This window comes from Brachypodium distachyon, chromosome 5 (assembly GCF_000005505.3).
Source record: "Brachypodium distachyon strain Bd21 chromosome 5, Brachypodium_distachyon_v3.0, whole genome shotgun sequence".
Lineage (NCBI taxonomy): Eukaryota > Viridiplantae > Streptophyta > Magnoliopsida > Poales > Poaceae > Brachypodium > Brachypodium distachyon.
The window spans coordinates 16,806,080-16,826,825 of record NC_016135.3 but is presented as its reverse complement, the minus strand read 5'-3'; the positions used below and the strand labels follow the sequence as shown (position 1 = coordinate 16,826,825).

Genomic DNA, 20,746 nt, shown 5'->3' with positions numbered 1-20,746 from the left:
GGGCGTAAGTTTTGGGGGCTCTTTTACGTTTCCTACTTGGCCCCGCGCACCGGCGCACGGGCGTGTCCTCGCGGCCTGTGGCTTGTGAGTTGTGACTTGTGAGATGCGTTTCGCTCGGCGCAAGCCCGTATGATCGGTGCTGCGAGTATGCCACATACCCACTACCCGAGTTTAACCAGCGGTCCAGCTCTCTGTCTTGTTTTTTTAACCTTACTAGGCTTGTTTTTCAGAGGCTTACTAGGTTTGTTTATAAAAAGACAGATCCAGTCGAGTTTGATATCTGTGGTGAGCTGCAAGTTAAGCTCATTAATATTGTCAGCAGCTCAGACCAATCTACTATCTACTCCCTTCGTTCATTAAATTAAATTAGGTTATATTGTTATCTTTAACCGAACTTTTGATCAAGATTTAGTCTATTATATATTGTGAAATAAAATTGATATCATTGGATTCGTATTCAAGAGTATATCACATAAGTCACAAGATTGATGGAGTAATTTTTGGTCAAAATCTCGCTCAAAGGAAACAATATAGGTCTTAATTTAAAAAACAAAGGGAGTAGCATTTTACTATCCATCTCAGGTCTTCAAGCCTCAAGTCCAACCGATATTTGGCCCCCTTCTTCTGGGCTTCTAGGCCAACTGAAATCATGTGTAAACATAGCTGCTGGGAAAAACTGGTGTCGACCAGTTTTTAGGATCCGCACAGCATTTTCTGTCTTGCCCTCACGGCGAACCGTTTTTACGGCCAAAATGCCGGCCAAGTTCCACTGCGCGAATCTTTTTGCCTCCCCTGCCGTGGATCTGAGCTCCGCAATGTTGCTAAGGGACAAGAACATCATGTCCTTGCGTCTCGCCGCCATCACCTTGCCTGAGTCGAGATCTTCGAGATCCTTGGCGTGCGCCTGCGTCGCGGCCTCGCTTCTTGCTGGCGATGGCGTCTCGCAACCTGGCGTTCTCGCCCGTCGCAAACTCGAGCCGTCTCCTACCGGACGCTCGCAATGTAAGACCCCACCAAACTTGTGATTTGGTTGCCATTTTAAAAGTTTGAAATCTTGATAATGCTCCTGGAGTTTTGATGTAATTTGCCTCAATTTCTCATAAATGTTTTTGCAGATGATTGTGGAGAGTTTAGGATCAATTTCTCAGAATGTTGTTTGATGTGATCTCTATGTAGATGCCAATGGTTGTGAGGATCTTTTGAAATGTGCACATGCAGTGAGCAAAGATGTTCTGGTGTGTATTTGTTGTGAAGAGATGCAAAAAGAAAAGGATGCAAATTTCTGTTATGTGATGGATGTGTATAAAAACATAGAGCCTTTTGTTGGTTACCAGCGATTAACACACGAGTCAATTGACGGCAGGGGCATTATCGACTCTTCCTGCTTAAATCAAACAACAACCTGCATCTCCAGAAGTTGAAAAGAAGGGAATATGATAGCTTCTCAGGGTTTCCTGTGGCAACAGCTTCCCTAAAAAATTCAGCTGAAGCTAGTTTCTGGATAAGCTGAAGCCGAAAAGAAGGGAGCCTTTGTCTAGTGACGTATTAGGACATTCACAGAGCTAGTGTTGACTCTCGACATCGCTTAGAATCAATGTTAAAATAAGATATATAATGAGTTGCATGTTTCAACTTTTAAATAAATTATTAGGATTAAATGCAGAGGCAGGGGGTATTCCCTCCTTTTCAAAAAAATAGCATTAAATATGATATTGTATAATGTAAAATATTCGACTCTTGGTTAAGAGTGTATCTTTACGAAAAGTATGTTTTTCCTCTCCCATAATCATCTTTCTTATGCATCGGCAAATTTCAAATAAGTCCATATATCGACTATAACTTGCCATGTTACTCGTACTCCTCATCTATTGCATCTCCTTATATTAAGTTTAGGTTATAATAATGTGTTGCATCGTTGGTATTTTGACTTGCTAGATTATGATAATGTGTTGGAACGTTGATGGTATGTTGTATGCTAATACTTATAACGAGTGCTCGTGAACATATAATAAATTGTGCCGATCTTGGGTTTTAGCCTGCTAAGGAAACCAAGAGTTAACAATCACGATTTGAGCAGCTTGTTTAATCCACCCATCGTGGTGTGATCATGTTAAGTCTTTGTCAGTTTGTTTGCCAAAATTATAAGGGTTGTTTGTCACAAGCAGCACAAGGAAAAGTGATTTTGTTAAGACCCTCTTTGGCTCGGGTTATGTTAACTAGATTAACCTTGATTTCATTACATTCGTATCTATAACAATATATTAAATTGGAGTTGGTGGTAATGGTACGGTCGCAGCCGTACGTCACTTCACCAAAATTACGAATTTACCACCGTTGTCACCACTTTTAATCCCGAAACGTTTTTTATCCGATTGATTCTAACCACCGTCGTACGTCCTCGATACTTTCCGCACGACCCTCTCACGCGGGCGCGCGGCCCGACCCCTGTCCCCTCTACCTCTGGCACCTATCCCCTCGATTTATCCTCCCCAAACTCTTCTTCCTCGCACCGCTCGATCCGCCTCCTCCACGAAGTCCAACTCCTCCCTTCATCGCCATCTTTGCTCGTTCTCCATGCCGCCGCCGCCACTGCTCTCCCCCGCCGCACCGCCCTCTCTCCAGTCCTTCTCCGGTCTCTCTACTACCGATCTGAACCGCGCGACCACTCTCGTGTCCTCATCCCCTGCCCCGTCTCCTCCTCCCGAGTCCCGAGGAGACTCGATCTGGGCATCTGGTGGCCCAGCGGCCCCTGCCCTCTTCGCTCCTCCGGTGCTCCCGATCTGGACCAAGGACGCCAAGCCCCTGCCCCCTTCCCTCTTCATCTATCTGGACGGCCGGCTGTAGTCTGTGGAGGAGATCGACGGTGTGTTCTGGCAGAGGCGGGGCGAGCCGCGAGCGAGGTAGGTGGAGCTCGGCGGTGGCGCTGCAGAAGATCAGGAGAGGCCGGGTCGCGTTCAACGACTAGGTGGAGGCGTAAGACGACACGCTGCCAGTTGCGGAGCGACCGGGTCCCGTTGACGGCCAGATCCCAGTGACGAGGATCCGCGTGGGGAAGACAACAGTGCCGCTCCTTCGTCCGGCCTCCGTCCGGCTTGCGTCGTCAAGATCGTCCGCGGCGCCCGCTCCTCGGCGGATCGGTCGGGCACCTTCTTAGCTGGTCGTCGGCGCGCCGCGGCTGCGGATCCGATGCGTGGTGGCAGAGATGGGCATGGCGGTAGTGCGGGCGCCTTCCTCCAGCGACGCCGCAGCAGCAGCTGCTCCCAAGCGGGCGTTCTGGCGCTGCTACTACCGACGCCATTCTCTATTTTTTTCTTTATTTTTGCTGAAATCTTGGCCTAATTGATGGTACATGCAGACCATGCTTTCTAAATTTAATTAGGACATGGATCTGCTCTGAAAATTCCATTGATTTAATTCCCCTCCGTATATGATTTTAATTTTACCATTTTCCTAGATCTATTTTTTGACCCGATTGGACTTGATCATATGACTAATGGATGATGTGCTGGATCATTGATTTTCCTTAAAGATCATGGTTGAAACAGGCCCAATATATGTGGCATGGCATCGCAGAGATGCGTGATGGAGCGAAGGGAGAGCAGCATCTCGTCGGGGCTAACATAATGTTCATATGGGCTAAAAATTATAAAATATGAAATTATATCAGAAAAAGCGTTTTCAGTAGATTGAATTAACGTTTTTTCGATCAGAAATTTCGCTAACTGCTAGAGTTGCTCTCAATACATAGCTACGTGCAAAAGATACCACTTCTGAAAACTTAAGTTAGCATGTTTTTCAATTTCTTTCCTTCCGTAGCAACGCACGGGGCTTTTTGCTAGTAACTCTTAATTTTGTGTAAGGTTGCTAGTCCGATTACCCAAATTATGCATAAATTTGAATTTGTGAAAGCTAACTCAAATAATTATGGGGGTTAAGCCTTTGACCTAAAGCACCTAATCTAACCAAGATGGACCCTAGAGGTTGACATTTGATAACTTGTGTAAAAAAGCAGATCCAAATGGAACAATCATTACAATGCAAAAACAATTATACTTCATAAATTTTATCCACTAGTTTAATGCTACTCTACGAATTGTTGTAACTTGCAAATGTTTGCACATATCATAGTATCATGGGCTATATATGAACTAGGACTTTTTGTTAGCGGGCACATTTTCACGTCACAACCCGGTAACCACATTTACCACTTCCTTTCCCGAGAAAAATCTTCTTATCAGGCAAAAAATAAATTTTAGATAAACATAACAAATTATTTGTCTAACTGTAGTGGTAGAGAAACATGTTTTTTTTTGCGAGAAGGTAGAGCAACATGTTTGATTCCTCGTAGCTTTGTTATTAACTAATGGAAAGCAAGCATATATTTTTTTCTATTTCTCACTTACAATTCCAAGCATATTTGATTTTTTTAAGTGTTTGGTTCATGAATTTTCACTGTAATTAGGTCATATATTTAGCCTAATTTCTAATTGATAAACTACGTTCTTTCTGAAAATACGAACGAAAGTAGACAAAAAATGGTTTTGCAAATAATAAAAGTAGATTGAACAAATGTGATTAGGAGAATCGCATAATTTCGAACACAGTTGTAGCAGCCTTACGAGAGAACATGTTTATTTTAGCACGATGTATGGTCCGGGGATTTGCCCCCAATGAAATGTTAGTTTACTTAATAGTTACTAATCAGCTCGTTAAAAATGACTTAAAATAGGTGAAGTCTCTGATTTTGCCGACGGATGCAATACATTTTTCATGTTGTTTTCTCGTACCTCCATCAGTCACCCTCATGCAGTGCTAATTCATGCCGTGCCGCTGGCTGCTGCTTGCGCGGTGGCAAATTTTGATGTGGAGTTGTGGACCGGTGTATGATATGACTCATTTCCTACGCACACACGTATAGTTAGTCTATGGGTCCCATTTTTCTTAGACACGGTAGTAAACTTTTTGGTTTCATAGCTCAGCTCAAATCGGAATTACTCCGTACTAGTGTTCTAGAGAGAGAAATCGAAAAAGTTAAAACCGAAACGGGCTTGCATTGCCTTGAGTTTGGGCTGATCAAGGCTACTACTACTACACAAGTAGGCCTCGTCAACTAGGAGCCTACTTCATGACCCAACGGCCCAAGGACAGAATGTTCGTTCCGTCTCCACCAACCGACCGCGACAACAGGGAACTCGAGCTCCTAATGGCGCCGCCGGTCGTTCTATTGAATCGGAGGGAGGCAGGGGTAGGAATAATTGCGACTGATCAAGGTGTGGCGGGCGCATAGCTTGCTTCACTGGCACCTCCGCCCTGTGTGGCTTTGCGTCGATCGATCCGGACGATGGTACTAGGGCTTCAGTCGAGCGATGGCGGAGGCATCGAATCGGTGCGGTGCGGGGCTGCCGCTGATATGCAGTACCGCTCATGCGTTCGATGCTCAATCCCTTCATCTGCTATTTCGAAGGGCTTCCAATGGGACCCCCCCCCCCCCCCCTAAATCCTGACTTGCTTTGCAAATTTACTGCTAGGTATGGATTAATCAGGTGGTCTCATTATATCTCAGTTCGTGGAAATATTTCGGACCATATATATGCTCGTTCTGTTTATATTGTCGGTGTAATCCTATTACAATTATGTTTGCATTACTATTCTTGAACCAAAACACGTCCTAAGCTGCAAGGCCGGCCGTTTTATAAGTTGCAATCGACAACAAAGCTAGGCCTGCTGCCGCTGCATGTGTTATATCCTTGATTGATTAGCACCAAGTAATCGATCTCCTGCGGCGTCCAAGTCAAATTATGGAGTCACCGCACAACTCGGTAAGTTCATTAATTACCCCTTCGACTTTCTTGTCGGTAGGCCTCCTAATTCTCAGACTCGGCTTTTAGTTACCAGTATTATTGTTGACAAATTTGGGGAATTGCCAAATCAATTTCTCTATTGCATCCTCGAGATACGTATACCCTGGAATACATGGGCCTAATGGGATTTTTTTTTCCCATTATTTTGTTGCATCTGTTTCCTCAACATGTTTAATTCGGTTAACTGTTTTGCAGGTCAGAGATGAAGATAGAATTAGTGTGAGCAAAGATGAAGATAGGATCAGTGCACTCCCCGATGAACTTCTACTCCACATCCTTGAATTCCTTGCTATGGGTGTGGCAGTTCAGACCAGCGTGCTCTCCAAGCGATGGATGCACCTCCCTCATCAGCTCTCGTATCTGATAATGAATGCCTTGGACTTTCAAGTCCCCGGCTGCACATTGGGTCAGGTAATGACAGCTTACACTGATGCAACAAGGAGATTGCTGTCTCCTCAGACATGCAAATGCATTCGAACCATCAAGACCGTGCAGCTCAGTTTCTACCTGGCAGACCCTTACTTGTCCTCTATTGGTCATGCGGTCAGGGATGCAGCGAAGAGCGGTGAGATAGAATTCCTGGAGTTTGCGATAAATAAACATGTTGAATTTCCAAGTGAAGCTCAACTAGTATTATTCGGACAGCGGTTTGTGTCATTCCTCCATGCTTGCCCTGGTGCTTTCAAATTACTCACAAAACTGACCCTGCAGAACCTTGTGTTCGAGGACTCAGATGTCCCCAACATCCTCGACACTTGCAATAAACTTCAGCTTCTTTCCTTGAGATGTTGTGAATTGGGCCAGGACCCTGTCCTCAAGATAGATGCCCCATGTTCGGATCTCAGGGCACTTGAAATTTATTTATTTTGGGTGCGCACAAGTCGAGCTAATCTGTGTTCCTAAACTCATGCGACTGGTGTACGATACATGGTACGGTGAAAACCCTCCAGTGCTTTTTGGCTATGTTCCTCAGCTTGATAAAGTAGGCTTCGCTTCTCCTGCCCTATCTGGGCAGGTACCTTTCACGTTGAGCGAGTGTTTATCTAGTAACAGAAATCTGTCGATCCTCCATTTGAATTTTCGCACTCAGATGGTAAGTTTCTACTACAATAAAATCATGTTTGTTTATTTCAATGCTTAATGTCATATTTTCCATATTTAATTTTTTCTTTTTGCTGCAGATTTGGATTAAACCTGAAGGTCCACACCAGCTCACTCCTATATTCAGCAAACTAAGAGATGTGCATCTTTACGGTATCCTTTTTGAGTGCAATCTAGATTGGACTATGTTTATCCTTGAAGGGGCACCTTCCGTCGAGAACTTCTATGTAAGCCTGTTATTTTGCTCCTTCTGGTCCAATACTTGGCCTGGAAATAACAAAAATTGCATTATGTATTTTCCAGATATTCAGTAATAACAATATACAACTAGGCCAGGAGTATGTAATAGACTAATAGTATTAATTTAAACTACTCAACATTGTATTCTTGTGAAAATAGTAAAAGTAGTACATGCAGGCCTCTTTGGGACGCGGGAATAGGGAGATCTCATGAGTTGTATGATAATGATGATCCAACCTGCTTGGATTCTCCATAGCAGTTTTTCAGAGAACAATATCGATGCAAGATATAAATGATTTTTCCCATGAGGTCTAACCAGTGGCGGACCCAGGAACGAACAAAAGAGGGGGCTAAACTTATCGTACACTCAAAATTTTGCTAGATGATAATAAAATTGTACGCTAAGGAGTACGAAGTAAAAGTACTTAATCAACGTACCAAATACTTCAACGTCTCTACAACCATAAAAGATAATCTAAGGACATGAAAATGCATTCTGTTTAGATAAATACCAATTAGGAAAGCAGTGGATTGATCCAGCACTCCTAGCTTCATCTCTAATTTCAAGATCACAATCTTCAATTGGCTTTCGAAGCCCGGGATCATCCCAATATCATAAGCTAGTTAGACCTCAACAAACAACAACCACCGATGACGGATCTTGAGTCAATCAAAAGCTCTTCTTTTTAAAAAAAATCTAGCCATCAAAAGTTCTAATGCAAGAAGAAACACAAACCTGTAGCGCTAGCTGCCGTGCCGTTCGCTCGTGCTACGGCTTGGACAGTTGACTTGAGTTGCAGACTGCCGCCGGGTGCAGATCGCGCTGGGTGCAGTTGGCTAGGGATCGATTTTGGGAGACTAGGGTTGGGGGACTTGGGGGTTGGGGCGGCTTTGATTTCTTTTACAGTACTGTACCTGGAAATTTGGGAATCGCCTGGGGCAGACGAAGAGTCGCGCTAGTTGATCGATCAGGCGTATCGAGCGACACCTGGGCTGCCGTGTGCGGTGTGGACATGTTGGGCTGAATGGGGTGCTTTGCTGGGCCGATAGAGGGGCTAACCAATTACATGGGTTAAAAAAGTCATATATCCTGTATCCACTACATGGGCTGTACCCGTGCTACAGCCTGGGTAGCACGGGCCGTAGGCCCGCCCTTGGGTCTACCCTCATGTTAGATTCCTCAAAATTTTCTTCGCAAAAAAAAAAGATTCCTCAAAATTCGTACCTATGGTGCCATAGTTTACTCATTTTATTTGAATCCATGGAAATCATTCCTTTGTTCCTAAGGGTTTGATATTTTTCAATTTCTGCAAATTCTTCGGGAAAAAAATGATACCAAAGAGGCGTCTAACTTTTTCAAGGGAGCATCATTTACCTGCAAGTCTTAACTCGTGCCATTACTGCTGTTCTGCGTTTCAAATACTAATGTTGAGGTTGATGCTAATTTTTAATGTAATATACATGTTTCTCTTCTATGTGCATGAAGTTAGCTCGGCATCCATGTGAACTCAGTAAGTCCGAGGACAGTGCTGAGAAGACCAATATGGTCTGGGAATCATCCAAGGATTTAAAGCACTTGAACTTGAAGTTACTGGTGATAAGAGGGTTTGAAGAGGAAGACAAGGTTATGAATTACGTAAGGCTTGTCATGGCACGAGCGGTGGTCTTGAAGAGAATTGAGTTGCGTGATAAGGACCCATGCAATCTGTGCAAAGCCATTAAGCGTGAGCCTCCAAGATTTGTAGTGGATGAAGCTAGCAAGCATCGCATTAGGGAGCATCTCACAAAAGGATTCTCGTCATCTGTTCAGATAATAATTGGATGACGAAGGAATAATCAACAGAGACAATAATCGGATGATGGATATAGTGAATTAATAATTATCGTATAATGGACTGGTTGCCTGTGCCTAGTCTAGTAAGAAATAATTCCTGCTCCGGCTGTTGCTGGAGTGACGTGTTAGAATGCTTCCTATTGTGCATTAGGCCCTCTCAGTTGTAATTCTATTTCGTTTTAGTCATTGGTAGCCAAGAAATCGTAAAACTATCCCTGGTTTTTGTGCTCTTTAAAGTGTATCGTCCAATGTGGGTAAATTATGTATGTACATCATATGTTTCTGTTTCACTAGAAGGTGCCTACTATATGTTGATCTGTGCATCTCCTGGTGACCATGGCCTTTTATCATTCAAATGCTATGGCTTTCTATCATCTTTCTTCGGAAAGGATGATAGAGTGAACCTAGTTCTGTGTGTATGTCAGTTTGGGGGTGGCTTGACACTGCTGCCCCTGTTTTACTTGTTTCAGATATGGATCCTGAGCAACTCTCTTCTGCATTCAACAATCTGAGGCTCAACGCATTGATTGACTGTGACCTGAACTCAAGTGGACTGTTTTATCTTCCTTTAAGCTGCAACTTTCCCTGAAGAATCTGTATGGTAAGTTGATGCGTGAGTAGTACACTTTGTGCTAGTTCCAATTGCGGTGTTGGAATTACCTGATGTATGAGAGTAGTACACGCTGTGTGCTGGCTTGTCCAATTTAAATCAGAATCAAGCGATGGCCCGATGCCCGGTTGGCTAGCAGCGCATTGAACAGAATAGCACATGTTGTACCAAGTGGTTACTGAAGAAGGTTGAAGAATGTCATCGCAGCTGGTTTCCGGAAGGGGCTAGATTGAGACCCTGCATCGAGACTGATCAACTGACGGTGAAACTATATGCAGCATTGGGCACACTGAGTTGGGGGATGGGCAGAAAATCGAGTTCTGGAGTGACAGGTAGATCAATGGCCTTTATGTAATTGTCATTATTGCATCAATGGCACGCAGGAAGAACCGAACTGCTGTGCAGTGTATTTTGTTCAGAAGGAAGATGCTCACAGGGTCCTGGACATCTTTCTGGCTGACTTGAATGAGATTCTTCATCAAGTCGAAGTCAGGGAGAGACTTGAATGAGATTTTACACGTTATTTGTTACACTTTTTTATCAGCCGGTGAGGCCAGTGAATCTGATGAAAACTCTTCTTTTTTTATAGGAAATCCGATGAAAGCTATTGATGAAACTTTGCAAGCGAGACGGATCGGTTAGAAGTGATATCGTTGCCTGAGATCTCAAGTTACTAGCGGGGAGTTATACTCGGTTGTCCCCGATCGGCCGATCCTTCTAATTTTCAACAGATTTTGCGTTTGCTGCCGCCGCGTGAAGCACCCATCTTTTGCAGGTCACATCCCGACGGGGCATCCGTGATCCGTCGCTGTTGTTATCACGAACAAGGCTACCGATGAGTGGAGAATCGAGAACCAAGCTTACAGGTACCGTCTCTACTACCGACTCTGCGTACGTACCATCCTCCTCCCATCCGCCGCGTATTCTGCTCGCATTCATTTATTCTGTGCTGATTGATAGGATGCACGGACTAGGAAGGATGAAGTATCTGGGACTAGTCTCTCTATCATAGGATTCTCGGGGGCAGAATACAGAAGTTATTTTCAAGTGGTTTCTTTGCGCAACGTTTCATAGAGAAGTTTCTTAACATCCAAAGGTTGGCATGCTTGTCTTGTGGTGTAATCAAATATTATCTGGTGTAGTTTCATGTGACATGTAATGATATATCACCAGATAATATAGAACTCAAGAAGCCGTCGTATCGCAATCATAGTTGGTTTCCTGAACCCTGCGAATTAATATTGCTATTCAATTCATATCTGACGATTCCTTCAATTCGAGCCATATATAACACATCTATTGAGATGGGATCAAAGATAGTCGCTTGGCAACCTGTATGCCCCATCTGCTGTGGCACATGGCACAGCATGACACCATCATAATTCAGAGACAGACATCACGTACTATTCAGATTCCAGAACAAAATAATGATGCCTCGGAGATTCAGATTGTAGAGAACTATACCATCTGATTTACAGACACTTGGTCCATAACATTGAGAATATATTCCAACACATATGTACTGATAAACACTAGGGAGAGTTCCACGGGGGCAACCCCTCACCGCAAAAAATTACTGAAGCAGAAAAAAAGATATCGGATTAGTAGATTGGCATATTCGCTTATCTCTAGCTGTGTCATGCTGAGCTGCAATCTCAGATCAGGACAGAGGCACAGAGCACTGCCAACGTGACAAGAATTGGGACACGAGTCTCCATCCTCCATGCAAATGAAGGTGCTGGAGCTGTGCCATTGTTTGATCTGGCTGCAGGTAGGGGTGGCTCCGTCACGTCTGAATCCACTAGAAGCGGCATCGGGGCCAATGCTGGTGGCTGCGCCGGTTTACTGATGATCTGCAGCAGATCACCAGGGCGAGCAGGGGCCATGAAGCTTGGTGCTTTTTTCCCCATGTTCTTGCAGGCGTTCACTGCAAAATGGAAACATAATGTGAGAATGTAAATCGAGAACCGCGGAGAACTTTCTAGGATGCACAATGCACAATGTGAGAATGTAAATCAAGACATACGTTTGTATCTCCGTGCTGTCGCAGGATAATCAGTAATTAGCCCATCCACTTTGGCACCCTGAACATATGCATTGATCTGTGCGGTCGCATCTGAGAAGAAGTCGTATGGCTGAGAAAGAAACTCGTTCATGAGAGTATAGGCGTAGATCGAGAGATTAGCGGTCTTCAGGGACTGGACAAGACCGCTCGGGGATGTCAAGAAATGGTGGTTTTCAGGGAAAATAGAGCCGGTATCGACAGAAACAGCACTGGCAAACTTTTTAATATCGGCAAGTGAGGAGGGCGCGGCATCCCTGACATCTTCATTGATCATGTACACAAGGTCATACTTCGTTTGCTGCTTGAACTTCACCAGAACTGAGCTGTTCGTTGATTGAATCATAATTTTCTGGGCAGTTTGTTTGTTGTAACCGGAAGCGTCAAGCGCTTTGATAACTGCATCTACCATGTCAAATCCAAGTTCCTCTGCTAAAAAAGCAGCATGCTGCAACATAGAAATTTTATGTTAATTGAGAACATGAACCTATTACCAGAACTCGGTAAGAACATCAATTTTTACAGATCATTCGATACCTGGAGTGCATAAGTATGGAAACATGTAACCAGTATCCAGAATATACTAATAACCTTACTAAGTAAAAACAAGTGATACTATCACATGAAGGGAACGGTTCCGTTTATGCGATCATAACATAAAATTCTCACCTCTATGCTAATCATGATTCCTGATAAATCCTTATCTTTTGAGAAGTCCAGAAAGTCCGATAATCTCATGAAATTTCCTGCATTCCTGTATCTTGGATTTCTGTCCAAAGCGAAGGTGCTAAGAGGGGTTGATATTTTGGCTGTTAGGATGAAGAGAAATTAGTCTTGCAGCAAATGCTCAATGGCAACGATATATCAAACAGATGATAGCAGAGAAATAATGTCTGCCTGGTTAACAAAATACACAAGTAGGCGACATAAGTCGATACAAAATCAGGTAGGTGATTCAGGATCTAACAAATTAGTTTATCTTTTTTTTTGCGGGGAACAAATTAGTTTATCTGTATTTGCCTAGGGTACCAAAATATATATTGTTGTGTATGCTTTAATACGAAGAATTACAGATACATTTCAATACAACTTACGTTTTAGATTCTTCACAATGTCTTCCCAAGTGAGGTTGAAAGTAAAGACTCCTAGCACACTCTGAATATCTTTCATCACTGCTATCTGGGAAGCAAATGGTGATTTTGCAACAGTAGTACCATCCATTAAATTAATGGAACCCATGCATACTGGTATGCCATCTTTGGTGATTTGAACAGGACAATCAATTACATCTGCACCATCGTCAACTGCTTTTTGGTAAGCTAGATCGGTGCAGCCTGGGTAATCTCCACTAGCACCATTGTGGGAAATAATTAAAGGTTTCCCTGAATGCCAAATGTTAAAAGTGGTGGTCAGTAAGAAAACTGAACATGAAGCATGAAAGATGGAACAGAGGAGCAGTACACACCATGATCTGTGTTGCTTTTGTTTAAATTGGCAAAACAGCCTGCAGAAACAAAATAGAGAACAGAGTGGGATGAGAAGCATAATCGATGCGGCATCCATCAAATAAATTGTTTGAATACAGATTCAAAACACGGAACGGATTTTGGAACATCCATCTCAAAAGTTTTTTTTTTCTTTCTAAATAATTGCAAAATGCTCTTTCTTTTTTTCCTTTTTACTGAAAAACTAATCCAGTACCAGAGGAGTAATAGCACCCTTTTGGTAGTAGTAATAGTTTGGATACTTTGCCAAGCATGCTTCCAATCTCTATTTTCAGAATTGCAGGCCTTGAGTCAAATACTACTAGTAGTACATATATCTTATTAGGATTCATAGGTCTGTTATTAGGTTGAGGTCCTGTTAACAACTACTACCTCCTTTCCTTAAAAAAAAACTCCTACCTCTGTTCCATGCTTTGTCCTAACCAAGTTTATAGAAAAATGTATCAATATCTAAAATATCAAATAAGTATATTATGAAAACATATACCATGATGGATTTAATGAAACTATTTTAAAGTGATAGATATTGGTAGATTTTTCCATAAACTTGGTCAAAGTTTAAGAAGTTTGACTTAGGACAAAGTTAGGACTTCTTACATTTAGGAACAGAGGGAGTATATTATTACTACTACTGTTATTAGGTTAAGAGAATCCAAAATCGTGTCTTCTCAAAATCATAAGTGCATGCATTCATTTCCGAAAACAGTGCATGCATATTTTTTAGGGCCAAACATGCACCATTGCCAAAACAAAAAATTACTCACCAATGGCCTCTGAAGGTGTAACAGGGAAATCAGTCAATATTCCATCAACAGAAAATGCACCATTATCAATGAACGAGAGAGATTCTGTTAATGGATCATAGCTATGGTTGTAACTGAGCGTAAAGTCATTTGCAAAATCAGCAGCATAAATTTCCAACCCTGCTTTATGAGCATCATCGACGATTGAAGTGTATGGTTGCAGATAATTATCTGGTGAAACAGGCCAGATATACTTCTTCGGGACAAGTATTCCAGATGCAAATGTCTTGACAAATGTGAGATTTTTTAACATGGAACCATATGTCTGTTTGGTAGATGGTTCGAGAGTGGCCTCGTCAAGAAAGCGGAATACGAGCTTTGTTTTGTTGCTAACCCTTCCACTGATGCTGGTGAGAAAGCTCGCTTCGGGCGATGATATATAATCAACAACAACACGTTTCGTTACAGAAAGGATATAGTTCCTCATGCTCATATTGAACTGGCTGTAGAAACTGTCATGCTGCAAATGGCTCATTTTCAGCGAAGGTGCAATTTTGTACAACATATTCTACTGCACACGAATGAGATTATAATTGTACCTGGATATTGAGCCAAATTCCAGGAGACTTGAACTTGGATGCCACGTCTTCAACAGCAAGCAATGGAAAGAAGCTTGGGTCAAACCTGGGCGTGCGACTATAGATGGACTGCTTCACTGCACGGCATATAAACCACAATGATTAGGCAAGTAACTAAACCAACCACACTGTTGAAATCACAGAACGTTCAAAAACGAAGAGTAGCATGTCCCTTTTCCTCATCCAACATCCGCACGATTGCAGACATTAAAAGATCCAACCTTTATTAACTTTAGAACAGTATGGTAGCACTTACAAGAAACCTGGGAGAGCTCGGTGCCATTGTAGTCCACTGAGAACCATCCCGTCGTCGACACGCCATTAACAAGGTAGCTCTTTTTACCGTCAGCATAGAATTCTGGAATATTGGTGCAGTTGTCCAACTTAATGTCCGGTAGACAAACTCCAAGGCCATCCTTTGTCAGCCGGACATCACAGTATAGGATCGTGTCTGGCGAGCTAGCAATCAGCGCGAACTGATAAGCGAATTCGCTCGAATCGGGGAATAAGCCTGAAAATCCACCCTTGGCTATGATCGCCGGAGCATCGCCTGAAACATTAAGGCAATTGATTGTTAGCCTCGTGTATGCCTATCAGATCCTAACTCCTAAATGCATCAGGCGAACAAGAGCACGCAAAGCACGCCATTCCCAATACTAAGAAAGAGATGGGTATAGCTATCAAGCACGCAGTGGAAATGTACTCCTTCATCTCCAGAAGCTGCTGCCATGTCCTAACAGCACGTCTGTCAGCTGAAAAGGGCCATCAGCTACCCCCAAAAGGGCATCTTGGTCGGTCCCAATCTTCCAATCGAAGAGAGAGCACGCAGCAATTGTGTCCCGGGCCGAAGCAATCGTGTCGCAAAAAGAGAGAAAAGTGTATGACGGGCAAGGAAGTTAAAGATCCTGGCCAGAAAATCTAAAACCGCAAGCAAAAAAAATTTCCTCTTGGACCAAAAACATGCAGTAAATCAACACAGATCAGAGCACGCAGCAAGCCAACCGAGGAAAGAGAGAGCCGGAAGAATGTACCGCTAAGTGTCTTCCAAGACGAGGCGCCCTGCGCGGCGGCCACGCCCAGCCACAGCAAGACGAAGGACGCAACAGCGGAGCAGACATGGTTGCCGCTCCTCATTGCCGCGAGAGACCAGTACCACCACCCTCACCGCAAGCAGCAACCTTGGAACAGCACTCCAAGAACACACCGCGACCACCACAACTCGTCCTTTTTCTTTCCCTGGAAGAGACCAAGTAATCCTCGGGAGCAGGAGGTTCGATGGCCGGCCGGCCGTGCTGGATTTAAGCCCCAAGAGAGACTGCGTGGGACGGAGACCGGGGAGGTGGTGGTGAGCTGTGTTCTGCTGGGGGGAGAGGAGAGAAGAACGGGCAGGAGGGGAGGTGGCAGCGGAGGGGAAGGTGGTGGGAGGGAGTAGAGTAGTGGTGATCAAATAATGAGGGATATCTGCCTCCGGACACCGGAGTCCAGCCCCCATTGATGCTCTCCCCAGGACAGTCTTGTTCTTTACCATTTCTTCCCTTTGTCATTCATTGGGGCAAGTACGATCCCAGTAAGGACCAGTAATACGCATACTTTACTGAGTACTAATAGTACTAGTAGTGTCGTTTCTATGCTCGGAGAGCTTCCGTGTCAAGTGAACCTGTACCGCGAGCTATCGCAAATCACCCTCATTTTTTAGTTTTCACTCCTTCCTTTGAACAGAAAATACAGAAACAGAGAATATAAAGACAAATTGCTCTTTGAACTCTCATAACATATATGTAAGTCCGCATTACGCATTGGCAAATTGATTACCCCTTCCGTCCCATAAAGATTGGTGCGGAACTGTGCCAATCTTTGTGAAACGGAGGAAGTAATAATTACACAGCTCAACTACTCATGGTGCACTGCAAAATTTACTTAGAAGTAAAATTTATAGATTCCAGCGTCCTTCTAAAAGAAGAGCTTTCCCTTAGTTTTCTCAACCATTAATCTTGTTTTTTCAGATGGAGTACATACCTTCTTGTGAGGATCGGGGGATCCGTTTAAACTCATTTTCTAGGTGAAAACGCAAAGTCATTTGACTGGACGGCGGGGGGGCAGATTACGTCAATCTTTCCCTTAGGGGCGCCGTCTGAGCAATGCTAGATATGCGGGTGGGTGGGTCATGGACGGAACGCGGCTGATGGACGTGTGCAAGATGGTGGCGCTATCGATGTCAGGCTTGACAAGATGGATGCTTTGATCCATGTTCTAAAGATGGGTTGACGGAAGACTGCGACGCCTGGTTCTGCAGCATGCGCAGTAGAAATTTAAAAAACAGAAAAAATGCTACGGGCCAGTATGATCTTGTATACAGGCAGTAGTTTATCCAGGAACCACTGACAACGATCAGTGGAAACAGACACGCACACGACATTGTTTCCACTCAGACATTTGACGAGCAAAAGTGGCAGTACCCACCAACTCCACCACGCATTTTTCACCGTGGATCCTAATCACCGCAGATGCAGTACTGTTTTACTGACACATCCCACCGGCTGCCTCCACCTGACAGTCTGACACCCTGGTCCATCCCCGCAGAATAATGACGACGCGGACGTCCAAAGCCAAGCACACCGACGGGCCGGGCCCATCCCACGGCTGTCCCACATGTCATCGAGCAGGCCCCTTGCCCACCGCGCGGAAGGAAATAGGACGCCGCGAGAGCCGCCGCGACAGGAGGAGACAGACAGCGGGGTTTCCTTGTTTGGCTAACTGGCACGCACGTCTTCGGGTTCCGGAATCCGGGTGCGGCGGGGCTGTCGAGCTCGACTCGAGCCGGGCCACATGCAGCGGCTCGGTCTCGTCTTCCGCGGTTTCGGCGCGTCCGGAGCCATGTGCCGCGGCACCCATGATGATCAAACCTGGTTGGAGGAGACTACTCTCGGGGGTTCGTCGCGGGCACGTACAGGTGATGCACAAGTCAAAATGTCAAATGTTAAACGTTTCTTCTCAGGCCCTCTGCAGCCAAAATCGAGCAGCAGCGTTAAACAAATCCGTCTATGCAAGATCAGATATACTCGGAGTGCCTGCCAGGCTGCCATTAATCTTTGAGTCCGATACATGTGGCCACGATGGAACAGCACAGGATCCCGAGATTGTCGGGACCCAGGCAGGATCGCTTTTTATTTCACGCTGACCCAGGTAGGAGGAGCAAGTGGACTTCCAGTAGGATTCATTTTTTTCTTTCTTTCTTTTTGATCCGTCTCTGTTCTCCGCGAAAGATAGGAGCCCGCAATCTGTAAACCTCAAGTAAACACGGCCTTGGCGACCCTGTAGTGTCTGGCCTACTGGCCCTGCTGGGCTGTTGTCACACAAGAGTTAATTGAAGCCAGCTGCGACGCGATCGACAACGGCTGCAACTCTATCTACCAACTCCAGCACGGATGTTCTGACCGCCTGTTTACGCTGCTCTTAACTTAACCCGACACATCGGCGTGGCCTCCTGCAGAACTGCTGCTCAGCCTGTACCTGATAAGCAATTATACCGGTCATCAATACCGGCAGCGACGACGGCACGGCTCCGATCTCATTGATGGTCAAAAGTACCACTCGCTCGCCTCCGGTTAATTTCCCGGTGATCCAGATGGCAATACTGCACTGATGGTAATCTTGTTCGCGAAAAATTAGTGCGCTGCCTACGTATGAGTATGACGGCTCCATCTTCTTCGACAGCCCAACGCGGGTTGCAAATTTTAAACGTTCAGATGGCGAGTACATTTCTTTTTGTACATCTGTAATGCATTACAAAAGAGAAACCAGAACGCGTTAACGAAATGATTGGGTTCCAATATACTCCATCTATTCGTGCGAGGATGGCGGCCTGACGGGGAGCGTTCGATCGATTTGATTCGACGAGCCGGCCGGCGTGTCTTTTTCCCATTCAAGTGGACAGCACATGACATGCTGGGTCCTGTCTACTGACATTTGGGCTACCTTTAAGGATCCTAGGAGTATGCACTGGGATAATCCAGTGCAATCCCGGAGCTAACACAATATTCCAACTGTAGTACTACTATACGAGCTTACGACGACCCGGGCAAAAAGCATGCACATCTTCAGGTGAACTTTCGTAGATTCGGCTCCTGAATCTGATAATCAGAACATGCTTCTAGGTTCTCCAAGCAGCGGGTGCTTTGAATTAAGAAGACCACGGCAAAAGCAGAGGTTACTCGTAAGGGCCGGCCGGTGGAAGGAAGATTCGCCGGCATGTGCGGCTTCCTCTTCCTGCGAACCGCCCGCCCGGCCGGGCCAGCTCGTGTTCTGGAAGATTTTGCCGTGAAAAGGGCTTTGGGTATATATCATCCGAAGGCAAAAAGGGGCCATCATCGCAACGCCACGGACGAGACGGAATCATCCATCATGGAAAATGGAAAGGCTTCCGTTTGCAGTTCAGCGGCCCTAGCTACAGAAATCCCGAGCACATGGGGACATCCATCCATCGATCATCCGAGAACCCACAGGCATACAAGAAACAACTTGAATCACTCGATCCTTTGCCTCCTATCCCCTTATCATTTCCCCGTGGAGAGTCCCTAGCTAGCCATTGCATCATACGGTTCCTTCTTTCCGGTGCATCACAATGAAGCGCAGGCGCGCAGCTGCATGCTGCACTGGCACTTGAATTTGAATCCACCGGCACCGGCACGGAAAGCGAAAATGAAGTGTACGCTCTCTGTACGCGAGTGGAGGACCACGTACTCTCTTACCGGCACACGAAGTTCGCCGGCCCATCCGGCGACACATCATTTGGGTACGGCTTGCACGTTACTTTGCCAAATGGTGGACGACACGATAGAAGCTTGCTCATGCCATTCGTGCCCGGCCACAGCTTGCCGATGCGGAAATATTCTTCGATGCTCACATGGTAAAAAAAAAAAAAAGTGGGATCACATGGCAAACAAGCCACTTCAGATCAAACGGCTGCCCCTGTGCATCGCGCCCATCTGAGTTCACCCGTTATGATTCCCGTGGCATATACGGAGTATGACGTGATACCCATGCCTTCCTCGGTGCACAAACCCAGAAGCCAGCTACGTTTCTTTTTGACGGGGCCATATTCGGAATTCTTAATCCTCTGGGTTTTTTTTGTTGAGAATTCTTGATCCTCTGGTTTTTTTAGAGGTCTTGATCCTCTGTTATCCCCACATATCTCACATTTGTACAAATTTCTAATCTTCTTACCACGTGATTGCCCGATATCACGTCATTGGGCTAAGCTGGTTTTAGCAATCGTATTGGGCTGGAACCGCCCATGTTTTTTCGACTAGGAAAGCCCATGTGTTTGAATTGCTAGTTGGGCTAAGAATTTGTATACAAGCGAAATCTACTGTATATTCCATGATCGCTTGATTAACCCTTAAATGCATAGTTTTACCCAAATTCGATTGAGTATAGTTTTTTTAGTAATTGGTGGATGACACGATGGAAGCAAAGGGGAATAGGGGAAGGGGATATGTGAAAGATCTACATGCTCATGCCATTCGTGCCAGGCCACGGTTTGGTGACATGGAAATATCGATGCTCACATATATTATATACTAAAAGCAATTTGAGGGGTACTGAGAGGAGACTCCAGATTGATCCACATCACCACAATTGTTTTGACCGTTAGATAAAAGATTTAAGGGTCATAAATCAATGTCAAACATATGTTACGCTGCTGATTCTAGAGTCCCACACGATTTCCGTTAAAAAAAATATGTCACGTTAAAACATGTCACGTTATCTTTAGCTTTAGCTTTGCTAAATAAAAACACGTGACGTCCCCGTGCACTAAACCGCGCCCCACACAGAACCGATGTCAACCACGCCACGGCACGACGATGCGCGCTTGGCCGATCGCACGACGCCCAGACGAGCAGCTCCTGTTGTGCATGCAATGCAGTCTGGACTCCAGAGCAGCAGCATGCAAACGGCTTTGCGCACAGAGCCAAAATAGCGGAACAGCGCGTTTTGGAATTTCCGTTTTATCTATTCTGTCTATTACTTCCTCCGATTCATAAGTTTAATTAAAGTTGTTGTACTTCCTCCGTTCTCAATTAAATGACTTAAATTTGCACAAATATGGATGGATCTATACCGGCCTAAAAGTCGTCTAGATACATGTAATA

General features: G+C 44.8%; 2 protein-coding genes across 8 annotated transcripts; one reads left to right on the top strand and one right to left on the bottom strand.

Annotated features, from left to right (window-relative positions):
• The first annotated feature begins 5,153 nt into the window (after nucleotides 1–5,153).
• On the top strand, nucleotides 5,154–11,007 carry LOC100834165. 7 transcript variants are annotated; one of them, XR_002961052.1, is made up of 7 exons: nucleotides 5,154–5,819; nucleotides 6,057–6,954; nucleotides 7,043–7,189; nucleotides 9,507–9,637; nucleotides 9,750–9,978; nucleotides 10,236–10,512; nucleotides 10,607–11,007. XR_002961052.1 is itself a non-coding variant. In XM_014895537.2 (5 exons), the coding sequence occupies exons 3-5, from the start codon at nucleotides 6,685–6,687 to the stop codon at nucleotides 9,025–9,027; spliced, it is 756 nt and encodes a 251-aa protein (XP_014751023.1). In that variant the 5' UTR covers nucleotides 5,154–5,819; nucleotides 6,057–6,272; nucleotides 6,410–6,684; the 3' UTR covers nucleotides 9,028–9,359. The 7 variants fall into 7 exon arrangements, 1 of the variants encoding a protein (XP_014751023.1); XR_002961053.1 differs by having other exon boundaries at nucleotides 9,714–9,978; XR_002961054.1 differs by having other exon boundaries at nucleotides 9,507–9,978; nucleotides 10,236–10,339; nucleotides 10,422–10,512.
• A 61-nt stretch (nucleotides 11,008–11,068) lies between these two features.
• LOC100837221 (glycerophosphodiester phosphodiesterase GDPDL3) lies at nucleotides 11,069–16,074 on the bottom strand. Its single transcript, XM_003579903.4, has 9 exons — nucleotides 15,626–16,074; nucleotides 14,851–15,144; nucleotides 14,556–14,671; nucleotides 13,978–14,476; nucleotides 13,174–13,212; nucleotides 12,803–13,090; nucleotides 12,378–12,517; nucleotides 11,673–12,156; nucleotides 11,069–11,573 (listed from the first exon to the last, which is right to left on the bottom strand). Exons 1-9 carry the CDS (start codon nucleotides 15,726–15,728, stop codon nucleotides 11,302–11,304), a joined length of 2,235 nt encoding a protein of 744 aa, XP_003579951.1. The 5' UTR covers nucleotides 15,729–16,074; the 3' UTR covers nucleotides 11,069–11,301.
• Between the last annotated feature and the right edge of the window lie 4,672 nt (nucleotides 16,075–20,746).

Bases quoted from the DNA above. Each gene is read 5' to 3' on its own strand.
- LOC100834165 (XM_014895537.2), top strand. From the start codon at position 6,685: ATGCCCCATGTTCGGATCTCAGGGCACTTGAAATTTATTTATTTTGGG. The intron at 6,955-7,042 runs GTAAGTTTCTAC...TTTTTGCTGCAG, and splicing joins TGAATTTTCGCACTCAGATG to ATTTGGATTAAACCTGAAGG. The intron at 7,190-8,688 runs GTAAGCCTGTTA...ATGTGCATGAAG, and splicing joins CTTCCGTCGAGAACTTCTAT to TTAGCTCGGCATCCATGTGA.
- LOC100837221 (XM_003579903.4), bottom strand. From the start codon at position 15,728: ATGAGGAGCGGCAACCATGTCTGCTCCGCTGTTGCGTCCTTCGTCTTG. The intron at 12,518-12,802 runs GTAAGTTGTATT...TCATCCTAACAG, and splicing joins CATTGTGAAGAATCTAAAAC to CCAAAATATCAACCCCTCTT. The intron at 12,157-12,377 runs GTGAGAATTTTA...TCTATGTTGCAG, and splicing joins GAATCATGATTAGCATAGAG to CATGCTGCTTTTTTAGCAGA.